Below are 25412 nucleotides of genomic sequence, written 5' to 3' on the forward strand. Positions count from 1 at the left end.
GCTCTCTCCGGGACTCAGGACTGGGCTCACTGCTCTGGGTGCTGGAGTGCAGCACACTTTCCTTTTTTACCTCAGGGAGATATTTGCGGAATCCCTGACAGAGGAACATGCTGTGTGAACTCAGACACAAGTGGTGTAACCCGACTCCAAGCCAGGACTCTGCTGTCACCCTCCTGGAGCCTCCCAGGCCCAACTGCAGGCAGTTAACAGCTTCTCGGAAAAGAGAGAATGACCCCCAAGAGCTTCCAGGAAAGGCAGAGGGGAGTAATTCAAGGTGACAGTGAGGTTGCAAAGAAGAGAAGGAAATAAAGGGTGGGGAGGGGGTATTTAAGTGACTTGTGGCTGATTTAGACTATAAGACCAAAAGGAGTGTGGCCAGAAGCAAGAAATAAGGTTGCTACAGAAAAGACCACAGGTACCTAAAATGGCCCACAAAATGGTAACCACATGTCAAATATCCCTTTCTGTCCAGTGCAAATCTCAAAGAGCTACCAACCAGAGGAGTCTCGATTTCCTTTGATAATCCAGAGCTCACCTCTAATGAGTTCCTTTGCAGTTTTCAGCCCCAAGCTTTTCGAGCTCTGAGGCAGTTCAATTAATAGCCTTTAATGCCATGAGCCATCCCCCCAAAACACACCATAGCTACCCACAAAGAAAGAGCAAATCTTCTAGCTCAGTGGAATCTTTGCAGACTTCTGTTAACCAATTACAAAGTTCAGAAAGAGGCAGGGTCAAGGGATTCTCCCTCCACGGAAGAAGGGATGGGCAGAAGAGAGTGTGGGAGGATGAGAGAGGGAGCCGTCATCCTGGAGCCCAAAGATTTCAGGCAGTCGCTGGTTCTTAACTCTGGCACCTGCCAAGTGGAGCCGGGCACTCATCACAGATCTTGCTCCTAAAGTAATTTAAGATCCTTGAGTGACAGCTGCAACATTAGCAGGAAGTATTATTTATACCACATTACATTGAAGGTGATGGGAGACAATCAGTCGCACAGCACAGATACCAAACACGGGTTCTTGGTGGCAATAATATCAGGTTGAAAAAAAATACATTAACATCCAAGGTAAAGGAAACTAAAAAATTTACACTTAATTCAAGCCCTCATTTCCTCCCCAACCTACCTGCTTTTCAGTCTTCCAATTCCTTCTCAAACCTTCATAATCATTCCAGTCAACAACTCCTGAGTACCCACCAGGTAGGACATTGGGCATGAGGGATATATAGATCAATAAAGTCCCAACTCTGAAAGAGCTACATGGCCATACAGCTGGTCATGACATGTTAAGATATGTGTTTTACGTTATGATCCCCCAAACCTGTGCTTTTCAACTTTTACATGTTACATTGCCATATAGTACATATGCATACACTCTTAATTGAAGTAAGTGTTTCAAAAAGTAATTGTCACCATCACTCCGTGTGAGGTACCCTGATATTTCCTATTTCTTTTTCTGGGAGTGACCCACCAGATGGATTTCATGACCCACTAAGAAGTTTCAGCCTACGTTTGAAAAACATTGACTCTGGGGGAGCCCGTAAGAAAGGGTAGTCAGTTCTTACTGGGGTGATCAGAGAAAGCTGCATTAGGAGTTGAATTTACACTTTGCCTTGAAAGCTAGAAAATGTTTGAGTGGATAAAGTGGCCTCAGGAGGGCATAATCAGAGTGAAGCATTTTCCCAAATAGATTTAGATTATAAATAGGCAAAATAGGCAAGCCAAAATATTTACCATTTGAAAAAAAAAAAAAAACTACATATTTAAAATTCATTTAACTATTTTCACTAAATCTGAATTCTTAGAATAAGAGAATGCCAATTAGGCTTAGTTAGAGACGGTGAAGAAAAAACCTTTTCCATTCCCAGTTCTCTTACTAATATGTTATCGACCATAGGCGTGCACTTCTCTAGAGGCCTAACTGTCCTCACTTTAAAAATTGGTGATTTTTCTTTTTTCTTTTTTTTTTTTTTTTTTTGAGACGGAGTCTCACTCTGTCACCCAAGTTGGAGTGTAGTGGTGCAATCTCAGCTCACTGCAACCTCCGCCTCCCGGGTTCAAGCCATTCTGCTTCAGCCTCCCGAGTAGCTGGGACTACAGGTGCCCGCCACCATGCCCAGCTAATTTTTCGTAGTTTTAGTAGAGACGGGGTTTCACCGTGTTAGCCAGGATGGTCTCGATCTCCTGACCTTGTGATCCTCCCACCTCGGCCTCCCAAAGTGCTGAGATTACAGGCATGAGCCACCGCGCCCGGCCAAAATTAGTGATTTTTAAGGCCCTTTCCTGGTCTGAGCTCTTTAAGGTGATAACCCAGTTATTATCATCTCCATTTTGCTCAAAGGAAGCCAGACTGCTAGAGTCTAGATTAGTGTTTAATCATGCTTTGGCTGTCTACTTAGATTCCTTTATCAGGTAAGATAATTTCATATAAGTTTTACAGGAAGTAAAACTGCGTATGAATCCATGCATAAGGGTATTCTTACGCATCCTAGATTTCTGTTGGACATTTATGCCTATTTCCTCTGTGATATCTTTTTCTTTTTTTTTTTTTTTTTTTTTTTTTTTGAGACGGAGTCTCGCTCTGTCGCCTGGGCTGAAGTGCAGTGGCCGGATCTCAGCTCACTGAAAGCTCCGCCTCCCGGGTTTACGCCATTCTCCTGCCTCAGCCTCCCAAGTAGCTGGGACTACAGGCACCCGCCACTCGCCCGGCTAGTTTTTTGTATTTTTTAGTAGAGACGGGGTTTCACCGTGTTAGCCAGGATGGTCTCGATCTCCTGACCTCGTGATCCGCCCGTCTCGGCCTCCCAAAGTGCTGGGATTACAGGCTTGAGCCACCGCGCCCGGCTGTGATATCTTTTTCTTCTATCTCTCTGGCACCTTTTTCTATGTTTTTTGCCAGCTCCTGAAAGTGGGTATTTAAATAATAGTAAGTCTTTAGCCTTCTACTTTTTCCTTCTACTTTTTTTCTGTTCACATTTTTTTTTTTCCATGGAGGTTTTATCCACTTTTAGGGCTATACTTTCACCTTTGAAACAACTCACAAATCTCCAACCAAGTCTTCTCACCCAACATCTAGCCCTACATATTCAACTCTTTGCTTAGATCATTCAACTTGAATGTTCCCAAATTCCACCCAAGCAAAGCCTTTCCTGTTACCCTAGCCTGGAAAGACTTCTTCCTCTTTAGAACTCTAAGGCAGATATTAACATTCAACAAGTGTTCATCTGCTGCCTTATGATGTGGCTTCTGTTATCTTGAAGGTTATTTACATCTTTTAGAGTTATGCGACTTTTTGTGTGTTTGATCTTTCCAACTAGTCTGAAGCTGCCCAAGGAAAAAGTCAATGACTAATATGTCTTCATAAACTCCTATAGCTTCCATAACAACCTGAGACCTCTCCAGCAGCATTCATCCCATTGTGCTGCCGCAGTCTGTTTACAATGACCTCAACCCAGCTAGAGTGTTTTGAGGACTGACAAGGCATATTTTGTGTCCTTGTATTCTTATTGCATAATATTCAGGAAGCACTCCCTAAATATTTGTGGAATAAATGAATAGGTCAGTATTCCATAAATATCGTACGTTTTGCTTTGCTATATATGGCCTGGCTCATCTGTATTATTCTCATAGCTTTCCAATACTATGAAAAAGGTTTATTTTCATAGTCCCAAAGAAACTATATTTGGTAGAACACTTATTCTAGAATAGGTAAAAAAAGGACGTTTTGTTCACTTAAATTTCTAAGTTTATATGCCCACCCTGATCTTTTCCCTGAACTCCAATTGATATCTGACTTCCTAGTAGAAATCTCTGCTTGAATTTAGACTTCACATACTTGTGATATCTGAAACTGAATGCCTGATATTTCCCAGTAAACATGCTCCTCCCTCACTACACCTTTTTTCAATTTGTAACAAGTCAATATTTTCAGATTTTTGGGCCTAAACCTTTGAATCATTCTTGATTCATTCTCTCTCCTACATATCATCTGTCTGCAAATCTTACTATATATACTATATATAATAGTATATATATTAATAACATATATGGTAGTATAATATGTATAAGTTGTAGCTGTTGTATTATGTATATAGTATACATTATACTATATTATATATACACTATCATACTACTATATATATATATGTTATGTTATACTACCGCTACTGCCACTGGTATTTCTACCACCCTGATCCACAGTACTGCCATCTTTTCCTTACACGACCTGAATAGCCCCTTAACTGGTGTTCCTGCTCCCACTCTTGTTCCCTTATAGTCTATTCTTAGCACAGCAGCCACAGTGACCCTTTTAAAATACGTCGAATTACTCCTCTGCTGGACAGCCCCCCTGGCTTCCCATCTAACACAGAGTGAAAGGTGATGTCCCTTCACCAGACTGCAAGGCCTGAGGCCCTACACCCTCTTCTCGCCTCTCCTCTTACCTCCTCTACTTCTTCCTACCACGCTCCCCCTGCTGTCTGCTCCAGCCACACTGTTTCTCTTTGTTGTCTCTCAAAAACAGGAAGCAAGAGAAGGTTTCTTTTTCGATGCCTTTGAACTTGTTGACCCTTCTGCCTGGCTGCTCTTTCTCTAGGTAGGTGCAGGATTCTCGCCTCACCTTCTTCATCTTTGATTGAATGTCACCTTCTCAGTGAAGTGAATACTCTATTTAGGCACCCCGTGCCTCATCCCAGCTCTCGGATTCCCCCTTCATTGTTTTTTATTCCGTAGCACTATCACCTTCTAAAATACTACATGTACTTATTTGTTTTGTTTCTTGTCTGTCTCTCCCTACCAGCATGTAAACTTCCTGAGAAAAAGGGGCTGTTTTCTTGGTTTGTTCACTGCTGTGTCACCAGTGCCCAGAATGGTGCCTGGTACACAGCAGGTGCTCAATAAATATTTGTTGAATAAAACAATGGATGAGTAATTAACCTGCTGATTTATTTCTCATTGGATGAAAAAACTTAATCTATACACAAGATTATGTAGATGTTTTAGGATAAAAAGCACACGTAATAGCATTCCTCCTTATAAAAAGATTATAAGTAAAAGAAATTATTCTAACAGACTCATTTTAATATACCATGCAGAATCTGGACTTTCTACAACAGTTCTGAACAAATATGAACAAACATATATGACAAAATATAAAGGACAATATGAACTATACAAATAGTAAAAACTGGGCCAGGCACGGTGGCACACGCCTATAATCCCAGCACTTTGGGAGGTCCAGATGAGTGGATCACATGAGGTCAGGAGTTCAGGACCAGCCTGGCCGACATGGTGAAACCCTGTCTCTACTAAAAATACAAATATCAGCCAGGCATGGTGGCACGTGCCTGTAGTCCCAGCTACTCAGCAGGCTGAGGCACGAGGATTGCTTCAATCTGGAAGGTGGAGGCTGCAGTGAGCAGAGATCATGCCACTGCACTCCAGCCTGGACGAGAGAATAAGACTCTGTCTCTCAAAGGATGAGTCGAGCTTGGAAAGGCAGTGGGGAGAACACAAGGCAGTCCAGGCAGATGGAACATGAGCAAAAGTTCAGTGTCCACCAGGCCAAAGCAAAGGGCACATACTGTCCTGAAATAGGACACAGAGATGAAGGGAAATAAAAACCCGTTTCAGGGACATCTTGAAAGTCAGGGTGAGGAGCCTGGAGTTTGCCCCTCCAGGATCCTGGCTCTCAATCTGGACAAGAGTTAGGGGAAGGGAAGTGGAGGTGGGGAGGAGGGCAGTGGGGGTGGGGAGGGTCAGGAACTGCTGACCCGGAAGATTCTTTTCTTTGTGTATTGCTTAGGTTTCGTTTTACTTGTTTCCTTGCAGCTTTAACAAACATCAGTGCTGCATGTGGAAACTTGGAAAAGAAATTAAAAAAAGCTTTAACAAACAAAAACACACATACCTGAGATGCACACGCAACCTACTAGCTCATGGCATACAGGCCTGTGTGTTGATAATCTCTGCATTGCTTAGGAAATAAAACACTGCAGATTCTTGAGCAAGGGGTTGTGCTTCTACCTTTGTTCTTGCTTTTTCTCATAGTACATCTAATATCTTTACTCTGGTCTCAAAATGTTTCTTGCAAACCTTAATGGCTCTCCCCTTCTTTTTCCTTAATTTCTTCATTCTACCCCTGGAATAACGTCCTAGTCCAGACTAGAAATATGACATAAATAAAGACTCAATCAATGCCAACAGTAGGAGGAGGATTACCACCCAGCTGTTGCCTGTCACGCCCCATTAACACAACCAACTGTCAAGTCTGCCTTTAAAAAAACCCAGCTTGACATTTGCTTAATCATCCTCAGACCCCCCAGATAGCTCATATAATGAATGTACTTGAAAACATATTAATTTTTTACCAATCTTTCTCCTAAAAATAAAGCTTCACTAACAAAAAATGATTAATCATCTTAATGGACAAATTATTCTCAAATATAATAAAACTTCCACAATTTTAACTCTACTAATTTGGTATCTGTGGATAATTTTTATCTTTATCTTCCCTGAACATAAAAATATTTTAAGGCCAGGTGCGGTGGCTCACGCTTATAATCCCAGCACTTTGGGAGGCCGAGGCGGGCGGATCACGAGGTCAGGAGATCAAGACCATCCTGGCTAACACGGTGAAATCCCATGTCTACTAAAAATACAAAAAGTTAGCCAGGTGTGGTGGTGGCGGGCACCTGTAGTCCCAGCAGTAGCTGAGACAGGAGAATGGCGTGAACCCGGGAGGCGGAGCTTGCAGTGAGTGGAGATCACGCCACTACACTCCAGCCTGGGCAACAGAGCGAGACTCTGTCTCACAAAAAAAAAAAAAAGAAAGAAAGAAAAGAAAAATGTTTTAAAAATAAATTAATATGGCAAACAGAAGAACAGAAGTGCTTTAAGTAGCCCTTGACACTTTACATCCATTTACACATAGACAATAAATACGATCAGTATTATTCATATTTATCTAGGTTGGGTAGCATGGAATTGTGAAAAGAGCAATAGCTTTGAGCTAAGAAGAGCAACGTTCAAATCCTGGCTCTCCTTTTTTCTCATTGAGTCATTTTTTTTTTTTTTTTTTTTTTGAGACGGAGTCTCGCTCTGTCGCCCAGGCTGGAGTGCAGTGGTGCAATCTCGGCTCACTGCAAGCTCCGCCTCCCGGGTTCACGCCATTCTCCTGCCTCAGCCTCCCGAGTAGCTGGGACTACAGGCGCCCCCCACCGCACCCTGCTAATTTTTTGTATTTTTAGTAGAGACGAGGTTTCACCGAGTTAGCCAGGATGATCTCGATCTCCTGACATTGTGATCTGCCCGCCTCGGCCTCCCAAAGTGCTGAGATTACAGGCATGCTCACTGAGTCATTTTGAGCAAACTACTTAATAGTTAACTATAGGAAGGCAGTCAGAAGACTGGGATGTGGGCAGGCTACTAAGAAGGTTGCAACTGTATCTGTAATGCTCACTTTTGTTTCTTCACCTGTGACAAACTAAAAATAATGTTTGCCACCATTTAGATACTCAATACACGGACAAGTGTTTAATTATTCTTTGTATATTCCTGTTGTTTGTAAAACAGTTTATAATTTTTAAAAAACTATTTTAAAGGGAATGAAAGTAGGAATTACAGGGAGGCAGTTATCAATTAGATATAAGGATAAATTCTCTAGTAAAGTTAGATGCAATAAAGATATGGCCACACTCTATCCATATGTCTATACATCAGATTTTTAGTGAGCACATACATCATGAGACAGAATAAACTTCGTGTCACAAAAGGGGATTGACCAAAACTAAAGAATCACCTGTCAGGGATACTGTTAAAAGATTTCCCACATCAGCTAGGAGTTAGATCTAGAGGGCTTTTAAGACCTTTGGCCATCCTGAAATTCTGTGCTTAAAACACATTTTCTCATAGGAACACTCCTAGCAAAGGCCAGTGAGAGAGCTATTACTTTCTGAAGAATTTCAGAATGCCCACCAGCTCTCCTGTAGCCCTAAAAGGTAATGAGAGTCTACCTGTTGAGACTGAGAGCTCTGGCTGCCTTGTGCTACAGAAGCGGTAAGTGCATGTAAAAGACACCATATTTCTAAGACAAAGGCAACAATGACTCAAGGATGATGCCCAATAGACGACTTAACCTATAACTTTGCTAACTGTCATATTTTCAAAACAACCCTATGGGAAGGGTACACAAATGTCTGGGCAGTATTTCCTGCTTTTTAGCACCCAGGGAACTACGACTAGGAGCTCAACTTATTTTGGATTGGGGATGGGGATAGACAAGAAGAGATGGGGCAGGAAGAAGAGAGGGCTGGTTCATTTTACACACACATATTTTATTTATAATACATCTATGTGTCTGAGCGTCTCTATGCTGTTCTCATAAAATCTGAATTGTATAGGTAAAAAGTTTAATTCCTGTCTGTTTTGAATGACTTGGCCCTGTATTACAAAGTTAATCAGATACCATTATACCGTCTTCACAACAACAATCATCTACATTGGATTTGACAATGTACCAAGCACTTCCATGTGTATTATTTCATTTATCTTTACCACAACCTTCGAAGTAGGAGATATGATGATCCCCATTTTACTGCCTAGGACAGAGAGACATCAGGAGGTTAACTGAGTTGTTCACTGAGAAAGTGGAGGAGCACAGACTATAACTTCAACATTTTGACCCCATACTGCATACGCATCAGGGCCTTAATCATGAGACTGTATGACCCTTCTGAGACTGGGATTCACTTGCAACTCATAAGGTATTCCCTCTTCTACCTCAGGCCCCCTGTAACTTTTCAAAAAGTATCCTTCACTGTAAATAATCTTCCTGGTGACCCTAAAGGATCTGACCACCGATCTATGTTTAAAAAAAATTGTTTTCTTCATTTTCAAGATGAATAAACTAAAGTTGGCTCTCAAAAGGTTAAACAAAGAGTTACCGTACAACCTAGCAATTCCTTTCCTAGTTGTATACACAAGAAAATTGAAAACATATGGCCACATGAAATCTTGTATACAAATGTTCATAGCAGCATTATTCATAATAGCCAAAATTGGAAGTATCTCAAATGTCCTTCAACTGATGAATGGATAAACAACATTTAGCATATCCAAATCATAGAATATTACTCAGCTGTAAAAAGGAATGGAGTACTGATACATGCTTCAACATAAATGACCTTGACAACATTATACGATAATGTGAAAGAAGCCAGATACAAAAGGTCACATACTGTATAATTCCATTTATATGAAATGTCCAGAATAGGCAAATCCAGGGAGAAAGTAGATTAGTGGTTTCTGGGAACCAGGGAGAGGGAAAATGGGAAGTGAATATTAACGGGTATGAGGTTTCCTACTGGAGTGAGAAGCACAGACTGGAATTAGACAGTGGTGATGGTTGCACAACTCTGTGAATATACTAAAATCATAGAATTGTACGATTTAAGAAGGGGAGCTGTATAGAGTGTTAATCGTTTCAATAAAGCTTTGTTTTTAAAAGAAGAAGACAAAGAGATAAACCAAAACTGAGAGAAGTAACTAACCCAATCCTTGATCTTTTACAAGAGATTATTTTTAATGATAAAGTTTCAGTTAAAGTCAAATTTGATTCAATTCAGTTAAAGGTAAATGGCTTAGAATGAATCACGTCTAAATATTCTGTATACCACTCCTACCTATATTATACGGCCTTAAAAGAAGGGTCAGACGAAGTATCTATCCTCTAAGTGGCTCTCAATACTGAATATTCACAGATTATTAAGTTTTATAAAAAGGTTAAGTTTTGTGATAACCCTCAGATAAAACAGAAACATATGATCTAATACATACGTATTAGGCTGTTCTGAAAAATATGTATAACTTTCACACACCACATTCTACCATGGAAAATGTCAACCAGAGCCAACCAACTTGGTGTTCCATTCATCAACTCTTTTATGCCAACATGGTGTTTCCTTTTTTTTTAAGCTCACCGCAACCTCTGCCTCCCAGGTTCAAGCAATTCTCCTGCCTCAGCCTCCCGAGTAGCTGGGATTACAGGCATGCACCACCACGCCTGGCTAATTTTGTATTTTTAGTAGAGATGGGGTTTCTCCATGTTGAGGCTGGTCTTGAACTCCTGACCTCAGGTGATCTGTCCGCCTTGGCCTCCCAAAGTGCTGGGATTACAGGCGTGAGCCACCGTACTCGGCTCAACATGGTGTTTCTACCCTTGTCTCAGAAGCCAACTACTGATACCTGCTTCAGAAAGCTGACTATGAATTCCACAAAGTCCTGCTTTTTTTCTTTTGGATTATACAATAAACAAACAAGTCACCCTTCTAAAACTCTGTTTCTGAAATTTTAACATAATTCCTGAAGTTCCAGAGTCTCTTAAATCCTAAAATATTAATAATATCGTTCAACTTTTTTTCCCCTAACACTCGGAAGCATACTGATACCCATCCTGTACACAGCCTTTTCTTGAAATAACTGACCTGATAACAAGAGCACTAATGACAGAGCTATTGCATCAGGTTGATTAATAAACCCTGTCTTAGGCAGCCTCATCATGTGCATAAAGAACAGGAGTTAAGATAATGTTCCTGCTGCCTTCCCCAACATAGATACACACCCACACCACCCCCAATCCTGGAATAACCAGGTGTTATCTTCATCATCGCACTAGAGCACTGTACACCATATCAAAACAAAACAAAACAAATAACAACTTTCCTGGCCACCAAAAATAGATGGCCCAGCCAGAAATAGTGCTGCCAGAGGCTGTTAAATGAGCTGCAAGGCAGGAATGAGAGTTGAGCTGCAGTGATGCTGGGGCCTCCCAAGGATTACCAGACTCCAAACTAGATTCTCCATCACTTTGGCCCAATCAGCATTAACAGGACTCGGTGTTTGTTCACAATTGGTTCAACTCAGATTATTTGCTGAGCTTCTGGAATTCAGAAGGAGTGACTTATGGCCTCACCTTTTTCTCTCGATTTTAAATAATCCTTTCTCTATTTTTTTTCTAGGAGTGAAGGCAATTTTGAAGCCATGACTAGGACCTGCTCTGGTCACAAGAGCTAAGAGTTGCTGGGTGCGGTGGCTCACACCTGTAATCCCAACACTTTGAGAGGCCAAGGCAGGAGGATTGCTTGAGGCCAGGAGCTTGAAACCAGCCTGGGCAACATAGTGAGACCTTGCCTCTACAAAAAATAAAAAAACAGGCCAGGCGCAGTGGCACTTTGGGAGGCCAAGGCGGGTGGATCACCTGAGGTCAGGAGTTCGAGACCAGCCTGATCAACATGGAGAAACCCCGTCTCTACTAAAAATACAAAATTAGACAGTGTAGTGGCACATGCCTGTTATCCTAGCTACTCGGGAGGCTGAGGCAGGAGAATCGCTTGAACCTGAAAGGCTGAGGTTGCGGTGAGCCGAGATCGCGCCATTGCACTCCAGCCTGCACAACAAGAGTGAAACTCCATCTCAAATAAATAAATAAAATAAAGTTTTAAAAAATCAAAGTTAGCCAGGTGTGATGGTATGTTCTTGTAGTCCCAGCTACTCAGGAGGCTGAGGTGGGGGATCTCTCAAACCTGGGAGGTCAAGGCTGCAGTGAGCCAAGATTGTGCCACTGCACTCAAGCCGGGATGACAGAGCAAGACCATGTCTCAAAAAAAAGAAAAGAAAAGAAACAAAAAGCCAAGAGTCCACAGTGACACCATGAATGCCCATGACTGCAACAATAATGCCTTGACCAGAAGTAGGGGGATAAGGGAAAAGACACAGCCAACATGAACCCCAATTGACCCTCCCTTGCTCCATCTATGAATTTCTGAATTCACCAGGCTCATGCTCCCTCCAGGACTTTGCATGGGGAGCAGCATTAGCCTGGAATGTCACTTCTCTTTAATTCCCACCCAGCTCTCACTTAACTAATCCCAACTCACCCATAAGGATCTAAGTCAGAAATTACCTACTGAAAGAAACCTATCTGGCCCTAATGCCTGGGCAAGGGCTCCTCCTGAATGCTTCCACAGCACTGCAGACCTACTCTTATCGTGGCCCATTTCACAATATATGGGGATTATCTGTTTGACTGTCTCCCCAGTAGATTTGGAGTTCCTTAATAACAGGAAGAATCTTCTTTACTTTTCTTCCAAAAACAGAAATCGTTTTACTGTTTTTTGGTTTGTGTTGCTATTGCTTCACTGGTCATAAAAGCAGTACATGTGCCTGTTCCAGTTGTTCTCTTTCTCAGTGGAGGGCATAACCTAGTTGTTGCCCAAGCGAGAAAACTTGACATCATTTATTCATCCAAAACAAACAAAAAAGAAAAGAAAAGAAATGGTACTATGTACCAGGCATTATGCTAATCACTGTGTCTAGCAGTGAAAAGACAACCACTGTCCCTGCTATGGTGAGCTCATGTTCTAACAGAAAAGGCAGACTTTGGACAAATAACTCATGTTATTGAAGAGAGAGGTGAAGGTAGTCTGGAAGTTTATGACAAGGTGACAGTGGGTAGGATGTGAGTGAAGAGATGAACAGGTGGTCAGTCATCTTTGAGTTTCTTCTGCCTCACTGGTTCTACATCCAATCAATGGCTTAGCCCTATACATTCTGCCTCTGAAATCTCTTTCACCTGTCTATTTCTCTAATTTTTATACTGGCATCTCCACCAACCTTTGCCTGGAATGCTGCAACAGCCTTCTAACTGTTTTCTCTGCCTCTAGACTACTCCTCCTAGGCAGAGTCCATACAGAATCCAAAAGGATCTTTCTAAGAGGAAAATCTGATCATGTCACCTCTCTGACTAAAAGTTTTCAGCAGTTCTCTTGAGCTCAGATAAAATGTGAAAGCCTTTACATAACTTGCAAGACTCTGTATGATGACTCTTCTCTCTTTTCTCCGGTTTCAATTCTCTGCATTCCTTACATCCCATGCTCTAGGAATACTGATTATGGTTCTTTCTCTCATCTGGATCTTGACTCAAGCTATTTCCTATGCAAGGAACATTCTTCATTCTCACACTCCCACCCCCTTATTAGTGGCTAATTCTTATTCCTTCTTCAGGTCCCTGGTTAGAGGCAGTTTCCTCCAGGAAATTTTCCCTGAATCCCCCAGCCTCTTCAGATTGAGTAAGTGCCCAGCTATATTTTCCATAGCACTCCTTACTTCTATTACAATAATAATTACATTCTGGTGGAATTTGCTAATCTGTAAACTCTATGAAGGCAGGAACCATGTTTGCCTATTCAGTATTGTATCTGCAATGCTTAAGGCATGCTACACAGAGTAAAAGCATTAGAATATTTTCTCAGTGAATAGATAATTAAAATAAATATAATACTCAAAGTTATAAAGAAGGTAATAGGCTAATTCCATCATCCAGACATAATCAATACCAATATTTTGGTATGTATCCTTCCAGACATTTCCATCTTTTCTCCCTCAAAAATGAGATCTTATTTTTTGTAATATTCAGTCAAATTGTTGTTGCTGTTGCTTTGTTTAATCTCAAATTTGTTATAATGGACATCCAAGTCAGTACATGGCTCTATAATGTTCTATTGTATACATACTCCACACTTGAAATAATCCTCACCTTGAGTACTAATATTGTACTGGTATAAAGAATACTGAAATAAACACTCATCCTTGAACATACATTTTCTTTTCTTTTTTTTTTTTTGAGACGGAGTCTAGCTCTATCACCCAGGCTGGAGTACAGTGGCAATCTCGGCTCACTGCAACTTCTGCCTCCTGGGTTCAAGCAATTCTCCTGCCTCAGCCTCCTGAGTAGCTGGGATTACAGGAGTCCACCACCATGCCCAGCTAACTTTTGTAGTTTTAGGAGAGACAGTGTTTCACCATGTTGGCCACACTGGTCTCGAACTCCTGACCTCAGGTGATCCACCTGCCTCAGCCTCCCAGAGTGCTGGAATTACAGGCGTAAGCCACCACACCCAGCCGAAAATACATATTTTGATATATTCATCCTTGATCATTGTGCAACTAACAGCTAGAACATGGTCTGGCACACACGATGCACTTGTAAGTGGATGAGTGGATTAACAAACAAATGAATAAGGGGGTCAGCTATCAATAGGCATAATAAAATTGTGCCTAAGAGTTCAGGCATTAGAACCAGTACACTTATGTCCAAATCCCAGCTCCAGCACTTTCCATCAATTGCTAGTGTTTTCCTAGCTCCAGCGTCTCTCTCTTTACAAACGAAGACAATGGTTGTACCAACCTCAAAAGACTGTTAGAAGAACTGAATAAGATAATAAGGTCAAGTGCATTCTCAGAACTTGGCACACTGTAAGCACTTACAAATATTAATTGGTATCATGATCTTTGTTGTTATTTTTTAAATTTAGTATTGGAATGGAAATTATCATTAGAATGGAAACTTTGCAAAGTCCACAGAAAGCAAGATAGGGCTTCTCTTCGAACAATGGAGAAGAGAAGAAAACAAGTTCTAATGAGGAGACAGAAAGGAGATAATTTAAAATTACAAAAAGAATTATTCTAATTCAAGTGCTACAGTCTCTGTGAAAGTGATTGCTCTCTTTTCTGTGTTGGTAATCATACCTTTTAGAATGTTCAGGGTTGTCCAACTTTTATAATTTCATTCTTTTTGATAAAGTTTCTTTATTAATTGTATAACCAAATGTAAGCTAATATTTACAACTTTAAAACGTTTACACACACACACACACGTGCGCATGCAAATTAGAAAAAAAGTTCTAGTACTTAAGATTTATTTACTTATTTGAGACAGAGTCTTGCTTTGTAGCCCAGGCTAGAGTGCAGGGCTTGATCTCGGCTCACTGCAACCTCTGCCTTCTGGGTTCAAGCACTTCTCCTCCCTCAGCCTCCTGAGTAACTGGGATTACAGGTGCATGCCACCACGCCTGGCTAATTTTTGTATTTTTAATGGAGATGGGGTTTCACCATGTTAGCCAGGCTGGTCTCAAATGCCTGACCTCAGGTGATTCACTCGCCTCAGCCTCCCAAAGTGCTGGGATTACAGGCATGATCACCACGCCTGGCCATATTTAAGTTTTAAAAACATACATTAGTTTGGCAAGTACTCCCATCTTGAAATATCTCTTTCAATATTGCCTTAGATGTCATTTAAATTAAATCTTGTATAATTTAAATTTTTTATGCCCCAATCAGATGGTACATTCTTTGAGAATGGAATCTGATGTCCATCTTTGTATCTTCTACGCACTCAGAAGCATTCCTTTTACTCTGTAGTTCTTAAGAAAAAAGTAATTGATTTGATTCATAACTTTGGTAATGTTGCTTAGGAATGAAAACTTTGCATGGAAAGTCTGTGGAATGACCGTGTGTAGAAGACCCCTCTTTCCCTTTTTAAACATGAGATTGAAAAGGGAAAACAAACTGCACTTGTGATTGCTGAAAGTTTAATAGTTACCCCCTGCCTCCTAATAACTTTTTGCATGTCTTAAGATACACATGAAAATAAAACCAGTATGTTTGGGACACTGTGGTTTGGAAGAATGAATGCATTTTTTAAAAAATAAAAATGCACTTTACCAGTAGCATTCATTTTCCACGGTTGTAATTAGAGAGAAACACTCAAGAAGCACTAAAATTGTGGAACATAAAGAGGGCAGTGACAGGACCTCAATTAACCTAAATTAGCACAGGTTACCCAGAGCTCCAGAAACTCCCCGAAATGAAAAAGCCTTTTGCTTTTAGCACTTTTTTTTTCTTTTTTCTCCCCAAAGACTTCAAGATCCAAGTGGAAAAGTTCGCCAGGGTGGGTGGGACCTGAACAGGCTGACTCACTGCGGTTAGATTCAGACTGCCAGGGAAAGCTGCAGAGTACAGTTAGGCAAACACTACAGCTGGTTTTGATGATATTTTCTTGTTAAAGACAACATTATTAGAAAAATGTGTAAACAGGACAGGGCAGTGGAGGCCCCCTATTGATTTTATAGCCAAAGGCTCCCACCTTTCTGTGGCTTTTCTGTACCGTCTGCCATGTTGATTCTATGTAAAAAAAAACCCAACTGTAAGCATTCCACCAATGTAATTTAGCCCTCCTTCTCTGAGAGTTCTTTCATTTCCCCAAGAACTTTGGAATTATGGGAGTTATAGTGGCTCCGTTACTTTATTCTTATATAACTTTGGGCAAGTTATTTGAACCTTGATCTCTTCACTAGTATAATGGTTGTAAAAATAATATCTACCTCATAAGTTAGGAAAATGAACTGAAAATACACTAAATTAAATATGTTAAATATCTAGAAAAGCACCTGGTATATAATGAGCACTCAGATAGTAGTTATTGTTATCAGCTACTATTGTGATCTTAATAAATCCTGTCAAATATGATTTCAAAAAGACTCTGTTTCTCTCCTGTCCTTTTCATTTTCAGTTTTATCATTCCATTCAAAGTGGAAAAGAGGCCAGGCGCATAGTTTGTGCCTAAAATTCCAGCACTTTGGAGGCCAAGAAGGGCGGACCACTTGAGGCCAGGATTTGGAGACCAGCCTGGCCAACTCAGCGAAACTCTGTCTCTACTAAATATACAAAAATTTAGCCGGGTGTGGTGGCAGACTGAGGCAGGAGAATCGCTTGAATCCGGGAGGCAGAGGTTGCAGTGGAGCTGAGATTGCGCCTCTGCACTCCAGCCTGGGCGACACAGCGAGATTCCATCTTGAAAAAAATGAACAATAAAAAAATAAAACAAAGTAGAAAAGAAATGTACATTTCTTGACTTCCTAGTTTCCCATCGTACCCAATGAATTAACACACCAATACCCTCCTTAAAAATATTCAACTTATTGTGAATACCAAGTAGAGGCAAAAGAAATACAAATCCAACAGGATATCTAATTTTTAATACTTTTCAGCTAGTTTAGTTGATGAATATTTCCTGAGTACTTACTATGTACTATATTATGTTATATTCTAGAGAGTAGAAAAGAATGGGCAAGAGGTTTTTTCTGCCCTCAAGGAGCTTAGAGTCTTGGCATATATTCTGGGATCAGAGAGTAAGAGAAGGCATCCTAAAATTAAAAAATAAATAAATTTAAAAAGGCACCCGAGCTGACTCTTGAAGGATGAGTAAGCTTTAACCAAATAAACAACAGGAGAGAAAAGATTTTCCAGGCAGAGAGAACAGCAGGTACAAAGAAATGAAAGTATGAAATAGCTTTGAATTGCAAGCAATTCAGAATTAATAGAGTAAAAATCATGTAATAGAGAATATTGGAAGACAAAAGTGGATTTACAGCTTACCTAGAGAGGCAGGAGTCTGGTAGAATTTCAATATGCATCAATCTAAATAGGAGGAACTAGTGATTCCATTTCCAAATAAGCCAACACCTTCATTAGCACCAAACTTTCACCAGCTGAGTTCCCCAACATAGGAAATACCCACTATCTTTAGGTCACAAAGACATAAGGTGTTTTCAGGCTCAATCATGAGTCACTGGGCAAGTTCCTTTGTTATTCTTTTTGCCATTAGTTCATCATTTGTAAATTGGAATAATAACAATGGCTTTTCTTTTTTTATTATATTTGAAGTTCCAGGATACATGTGCAGAACATGCAGGTTTGTTACGCAGGTATATGTGTGCCATGTTGGTTTGCTGCACCCATCAACTCGTCATCTATATTAGGCATTTCTCCTAATATTGTCCCTCCCCTTGGCCCACACCCCCTGACAGGCCCTGGGGTGTGATGTTCCCCTCCCTGTGTCCATGTGTTCTCATTGTTCAACTCCCACTTATGAGTGAGAACATGGAGTGTTTGGTTTCCTGTTCCTGTGTTAGTTTGCTGAGAATGATGGTTTCCAGCTTCATCTATGTCCCTGCAAAGGACATGAACTCATCCTTTTTTATGGCTGCATAGTATTCCATGGTGTATACGTGCCACATTTTCTTTATCCAGTCTATCATTGATGGGCATTTGGGTTGGTTCCAAGTCTTTGCTATTGTGAATAGTGCTGCAATGAACATATGTGTGCATGTGTCTTCATAGTAGATTGATTTATAGTAGACTGATTCATAGTAGATTTATTTATAGTAGATTGATTTATTCACAATAAGTTGAATATTTTTAAGGAGGGTATTGGTGTGTTAATTGATTGGGTAGGATGGGAAACTAGGAAGTCAAGATTGATTGATATAATCCTTTGGGTATATACCCAGTAATGGGATTGCTGGGTCAAATGGTATTTCTAGTTCTAGATCCTTGAGGAATTGTCACACTGTCTTTCACAATGGTTGAACTAATTTACACTCCCACCAACTGTGTAAAAGTGTTCCTATGTGTTCACATCCTCTCCAGCATCTGTTGTTTCCTGACTTTTTAATGATTGCCATTCTAACTGGTAATCATGCCTTTTCACAGGGTTGTTGTAAATGAGATAATGCTGTCACATACTTAGAATCATATTTGCCACAGAGAAAGTGACCATCAAATGCTAGCCAGTATTATGCATGTGCTGCTCCAGTCTCACTCATCCCAGAGATGCCGCAGCTGGGTGCTGTGATCAGTGAGAAAGCATACAGCAAGGGATTTTTCTCAACACATCATTGTGGCCATTTGTAGGTAAAAATTATTTCTGACCCAATAACCTGTTCAGATTTATGATCATGGTACATAAACTTACAGCCCTGAAAAAGTCACAATTTCTGTGAGTCCTAGTTCCCTCACTTAAAAAATGGGGAGATTGATGCTTGTTCCATGTGTTATAAAGACAAAATAAGACAACTTATGAGATACACTTAACCCACTGCTCAAGTCTACAGAGCTGAAAAGAATAAAGATCCCTTCATTGGTGGATTCTCTGAGTGGGGCAAAGCCCCTACACAACGAAGTTGGCAAGGTTGGGAAATTAATTAAATCACTCACTCATTCGAAAATACAAATGAAGCATATATGCTAAGCAATGCCCTCCTTTCATCATGGAAAATAATACCTATTGATCTCAACCTGACAAACATACAATTGAAGTTTGTATACACATACAACCATGCTGTTGGTTGTGGGTGGAGAACGAAAGAAAAGAAACACTGTTGTATGTATGAAATGTTGCCTTCTTTGTCCCTTTTTTCTGCACCAACATAAATGATAATTGTCATTTTCACTTGTTAATTGACTAATTATGTTTTGGTTCCATAATGTGCCAGTATTTGCATTTTAAGTCTGTTATTTCTTCCCCTGTAATCAAAGGGCCTTTTTTCTCTAGAATTTCCTACATCAGCAAACATTTTAGAGGTAGCCACATTACTGAACAATTACAATTACTTTCGACAGATTAAGTACCTTTAATATTACTTCTCTCCTGTTCTAGTTCTCCTTTCCTTACCTCTCTATAGCCCAGTCTCTTATTTGCTCAATCCATGAACATACTTCTCTTCCTTCCCCCAAATTTTGCCTCTATCTGGAATATTATACTCTACTTCTCTGACTAGTAAAATCTAACTCAGCTTTGGAGACCATGCTCAGTGTGCAGCCCCCAGGAGAAATGTCCTCTGGTAAGAGGCCTTTCCCTATTCCTTTAATAAAAGTAGACATTTTCTTTCAAGATCTCACAGTGTACTGTCCTTATCTCTGTGAAAGCACTTGCCATCGTATATTATAATTAATGCAATATCTGTACTTCCAAATAGATTATAACTATCTAAGGGTAGGAACTAAAGTATCTCATTTAATGTGATCATGTGTTTGTTGCACAGATAAATGAAATAAGAAGGGATTCCTGGCTGCTCCTTCCAGGCCTGTATCCCTTTGTCTTTAAGCCCTGGAGGAGTTGACCCTACTCTGGCAAAAAACATTTAGCATGTCCCTTCCTCTCTCTGAGTACTGCTACCCGTCCTATATCCCAAGGCTACTGAATGCATATTTTAAACTTTACAGAAAATACCATGTTATTTAGTATTTTACCATTTTTAGGGTGGGGCATTGGAATGTGTTCCTATCTCTCCTATATTTTTTCTAACTGATGTTTTCTCTAATTTTTAAACCCTTTAATGGAAGCTTTTTGTATTTTAGGTGCTGTCATTCAGAGTCCACAGGATGGATGAATGGATATAAAAATGAACAAACGTGGCCGGGTGCGGTGGCTCACGCCTGTAATCCCAACACTTTGGAGGCCGAGGCGGACGGATCACAAGGTCAGAAGATCAAGACCATCCTGGTTAAAACGGTGAAACCCCATCTCTACTAAAAAAATACAAAAAATTAGCTGGGCGTGGTGGCGGGCGCCTGTAGTCCCAGCTACTCGGGAGGCTGAGGCAGGAGAATGGCATGAACCCGGGAGGCGGAGCTTGCAGTGAGCCAGGATCGCACCACTACACTCCAGCCTGGGTGACAGAGCGAGACTCCGTCTCAAAAAAAAAAAAGAAAAAAAAAGAACAAACATGTGACACAACACTGATCACTATATGATTTACTGGCAATGACTTTCTGATCAAGCCTGAAGTGGGTTGTAGCCTCTTTATTTACATTTTATTTGACACACAGCAGAGAGAGATTTAAACTATCTCTTATTGGCCTTTTCCCTGCATCTTAGCTTGGTTTCTGTCAGTGTTTCCCAGCATTGAGAAATCAGAACTAATCTGTCATATTAGACCTAAACTCTAAGAGAAAAGGACTTTGGGCCTTATATCTGCATTCCTTCAATGCATTCCTTCAATGGAGGTGACATCGCTCATTTCTATATTTCCAGTCATCTCTCAATGAAAGGGAACATGCAGGCTGGCAATCCTTTGGAGAGCACTCCACAGTTTTGAGGAGCTCTGCAGCTCTGCTCACCCTTTCTGCATCACAGCAGATCCAAAAGGTGAGAAAAACAAAGGAGGGGCTTGTGGTGTTAGCATCCTTGCTCCCCCCACCAGCACCACACAGCTGTTCAGAGGTTTAGTCTTCAAAAGCCTCTTAATTATCATGCAAACTCTCCATGTCTTTAAAAAAATCCACACAGTATACATGAGAACACTGAGCAAAAAAGATGAATAGGCTGATAATTATTAGGCACATGTTATGTGATGCATATTCTTTGCCCACAGAAATATCTGGTAGGATGTACAGAAAGTATTGGTGAAATATTTCTACTTACAAATTGAGGAGAGATGGGGTAAACCCAGGTCAACACAAAAATTTTTGAAATTAGAGTTTTACTTTATTTTTTTTCTGTCAAAAGTCATCAATTCCAGAATGAGAGAAACCCCAGTATCTTACAATTTACACATTACTTATGTGGGACCTGCTCGCTGGGTATCCCTGAGGGGGCACCAAAGAGCTATTTCTTCCTTTCTTTAGAGCACAGGAGTATAAGAAATTCCAGTTGCCTGTTTCTGGGCTATTTAAAACCCAGTAGACATGTTCTCTTCTACAGACTTCCTGGGATCAACCCAGCTCACAGGGAGCTGGGGAATCTGTATTACATTATCAGTGATTGTTTTTGGTCAAATCTAAGAACAAACATATGAAGAAGCGGAGCACGCAGCACTGATTCAGGAGGTTCAAGCAACATTATCAGATTCTTGTTGAGAAACAAATGGTTGTTACTGCGCCACCGCATACTGCAGACAATTCCTAGATATAGAGAGAGGTCCAAGCGAGCAACAGAGAATATAATACTAGCTGCTGGACTGGGACTCTTGGTCTCACTATGTTGCAGCTACAGATTCTCAGAATGCCATTTAAACTTCCTGAGTTTATCTGAGAAGTAAACCACGGGTATAGGTGATGAGGCAGCATTTACTGGTATAATTAGTCCCCCTTTATCCACAGTTTTGCTTTCCATGGTGTCAGTTACCCATAGTCAACCACAGTCTGAAAATATTAAATAGAAAATTCCAGAAATGAACAACTCATAAATTTAAAATTGCACATTGTTCTGAGTAGCATGATGAAATCTCGTGCCTTCCGTTCCATCTCACCCTTGAATCATCCCTTTGTCCAGCACATCCAGGCCGTATACATCGCCCACCAGTTAGTCACTCAGTAGCTGTCTGGGTTATCAGATTGTTGCAGTATCACAGCGCGGTGTTCAAGTAACTCCTATTTTACTTACTAATGTAAAAGTGGAAGAGTAGTAATGCTGGTATATTGTTATAATTGTTCTATGTTATTATTAACTATTGTCAATCTCATTAACACTTAACTTATAAATTAAACTTTATCGTAAGCATGTATGTATAGAAAAAAACATAGTAAATATAGGGCTCAGTACTACGCAGTTTGAGGCATCCAAAGGGGGTCTTAGAATGTACCCCCTACAGATAAGGGGCGGTTGCTGTACAGGCAAGGGGGTCCATAAACCACAGCCCCCAGCACACAGCTAACAGAGCATATGTTTATTGGGACATATACTCTTGAAAGAGACACCATAATGATAATACCATCCATAATCCAGACCAATCCATTGGTCATATTTTTATAAGACATCACTATTCCATAGTACTGCTTCTAATTGGGATAACAATTATCCACTCACATGACTTACCTTCTCAAAGTCTCGAAGAGCCTGGGTCTGTACCTGAGGAGGTTTCTCAAATGCTCTCAAGGAATATGTCTGCACAAAGGGGACCTTTTCACCACTTCTCCAGATCTGTGACTGCACTGGAGGGCCTCGATCTTTAGTGTCACTAAGAAAAGCTGTCAGTGAAACAGAACAACAAAAAAGATTTATAATAATGGCACTAGGATCATTCTGACTGGCACATTTCAGCAGAATTCAGTTTCTGCAAAATACAAACTCAATCTAGGCCACATAGAAAAAGTTTACATAAAGCAGCCTGTGGTAGATCATATTAATAGCCATCCCCAGTGAATCAAACTAGTTTGTGTCCATATGCCTTTGCAATGTGATACTTCTGACATCAAGAAATGAAGCCTATTTCCCCAACTCTTGAATCTGGGTTGGCAAAGTGGCTTGCCTTGACTGGCAGAACATGATAAAAGTGCTACTATATGAGTTCCAGAGACTAGCTTTGAGAGGCCTTGCATTTCTGCTCTTGCCTTATTAGCATCCCAAGTCAACCATGCTGTGAAGAAGTCAGTCTACCCCACTGGAGAAGGAAAGGCTGTTCAGGGAAGTGAAGATGCCCCAGCTGACAGTCACCACCTGCCAGACATGTCAGCAAGGCTGTCTGCGATCTTAAGTCCCAGTCAAGCCATCAGAACGTTGCAGCCAGTTGAGTGATCCCAAGTGAGACCAGCAGCGACAATGCCCAGTTTGCCAAAACAGAATTGTGAGAAATAATAAATCATTGTTGTTTTAAGCTAGGTGTGGGCAGACTTTTTCTTAAAGGACCAGACAGTGTTTTAGGCTTGTGGGTCATATCATCTCTGTCACAGGTACTCAACTCTACACTGTAGCACGGGGCAGACACAGACCATCTGTAAATGAATGAGTGTGACTGTGTGGCTATAAATCTTTACTTATAAAAACTGGTTGTTGGTCCATGGGCTATAGTTTGCTGCTGACCCCTGTTTTAAGTCACTAAGTTTTGGGATGGTTTGTCACATAACAAAAGGTAACCAAAACAGTCTAAAGGAAAGAACCAAGCTACTTGCAAACTCTATCTACAAATACCTCTACAGAGAATTTTTCAGGTTACTATTTAGTAATAGTAACAATTGTAACAACCAACATATTTAAAGGGCATTACATATTACAAAATAGTTTCACATGAATTATTTCATTTATGAAATCGCTGCAATCAGTGAAATAGACATAAGTGATTATTAAATCCATTTTACTGATGAATAAGTAAAGGTTCAGAAAGTTTGCTTGTCCAAGATCACATTGCTAAAAAGTGGCAGAACCAATCCCATATTTTCTCCATCTGTCTTTCTCAGCAGTATGCTACTACTGTGTTATTTTAGCAATTAAAGGGATTGCAATAGGTCTGAGAGTGGGGAAAACAGGTAAAGAGTCAGAGATTCAATCACTCCATTAAGCAATGGAAGCATTGCTTTGGGAGAACCTAGTGGAGTCTAAGCTGTCATTAACCCTATGCTTGCTTTTGAAAAGTAACTTTGTTAAAGAATGAGAAATCAGAGCCTCTGTCAAACGAAGTACACAGAGGACTCCATGTTGGGGCAGGGTTGGAGTTACAGACTCAGGTAGAAAACAAAGAAACCTACATTACTTTCTTGGCTGATGGAAAGAAATAATGAACCTTTACTATGGAACTGTTTTTTAAATAAGAAAGAAGACAATCATGGCAAAGCATTAAGCTCTACAGACAGTGTCAGGGCAAGTAAGCAAAACAGGTACAGGGTGATTGCCTCGCTGAGGAAAAGTTAACTAGACACTTAAGCAAAGGAGATCCAAGGCAGTAAGAGGCAAAATGCCATTGCATGCTTTTCTTCCTATCTCTTTTTCTTTCTCTCTTTCTCTTTCTCTCTTTCTCACTCTCTCCCTTCCTTCCTTTTCTTCCTTTCTCTTTCTTTTTTCTTTCTCTTTCCCTCCTACCTCTCTGTCTGCCTCCTTCCTTCCCTCCCCTCCCTCCCCTTCCTTCCTCTCCGTCCCCTTCCCTCCCTTCCTCCCTCCCTCCCCCATTCCTTCCTTCCTTCCTTCCTTCTTTCCTTCCTTCCTTCCTTCCTTCCCTCCCTCCCTCCTCTCTCCCTCCTTCCCTGCCTTCTTTCCTTGGTTCTGCCAACTTGCCAGAAGGAGTCCAAGAAAAAGCACCCAGATGCTTCAGTCAACTTCTTAGAATCTTTTTTTTATGTTCAGAAAAGATGGAAATTCATTTCTGCTAAAGAGAAAGAAAAAATTTGAAGACAGGGTGAAGGTGAACAGGCCCATTATAAGAAAGAAACGAAAATCTATATTCTCTCTGCAAGGAAATGAGAGAGAGAAAGAGAAAGAGAGAGAGAGAGAGAAAGAAAAAAGAAGTCCCAGGATTCTAATGTACCAAAGGGATCTCCTCTTTCTTGTTTTGTTCTGAAAATTGCCCCAAAAGAGCACAGGAGAACATCTTGGCTAATTCATTGGTGATGTTGTAAGGAAACTGAGAGAAATGAAAGAAATGAAGAATTACTGCTGCAGATAATATACAGCCTTGAGGAAAGAAAAGCTCTTAAGATCATAGATATAAAGGCTATTGCTGTATTCTGGGATAAAAGAAAGTCTGATGCAGGGAAAAGGGAAGTTGGAAAAACTGGAAAAAGAAAAAAGGAAGAAAGAAAAAAAGGACTGGAAAGACATTGGTGAACAGAAAGATGAAAAGGGTAAAGAAAAAAATGATGGTAGTCAATGGGGTGGTTTTAAAAGAGGCTTTTGTTTTGTTTTGTTTTGTTTTTTAAATTTGTTTTTGTGTGAGTGTGTGTGTATGGGTTTGTTTTTTGCCTAAAAGTATTTAACTCCCCATTACACCACTGATTTCAAAGAAAAAAACTGAAATGTAAGATCATATCATTT

The 25412-nt window shown here is 40.5% G+C and overlaps 1 protein-coding gene across 3 annotated transcripts in view; it reads right to left on the bottom strand.

The window, feature by feature from the left end:
• The window catches only part of PDE4DIP (phosphodiesterase 4D interacting protein), a 220591-nt gene that overhangs the window by 144024 nt on the left and 51155 nt on the right, over positions 1-25412 (bottom strand). The window contains exon 3 of one of the 3 annotated variants that reach the window (XM_023222706.1): positions 22488-22639. In XM_023222706.1, the coding sequence (XP_023078474.1) occupies positions 22488-22639 (152 nt within the window). Of the gene's footprint in view, positions 1-70; positions 191-2774; positions 2798-22487; positions 22640-25412 lie in introns of those variants that run through there. The other 2 variants (XM_023222708.1, XM_023222707.1) reach the window with 2 other exon arrangements.

The sequence above is a fragment of the Piliocolobus tephrosceles genome, chromosome 1, assembly GCF_002776525.5.
Source record: "Piliocolobus tephrosceles isolate RC106 chromosome 1, ASM277652v3, whole genome shotgun sequence".
Taxonomy (NCBI): Eukaryota; Metazoa; Chordata; class Mammalia; order Primates; family Cercopithecidae; genus Piliocolobus; species Piliocolobus tephrosceles.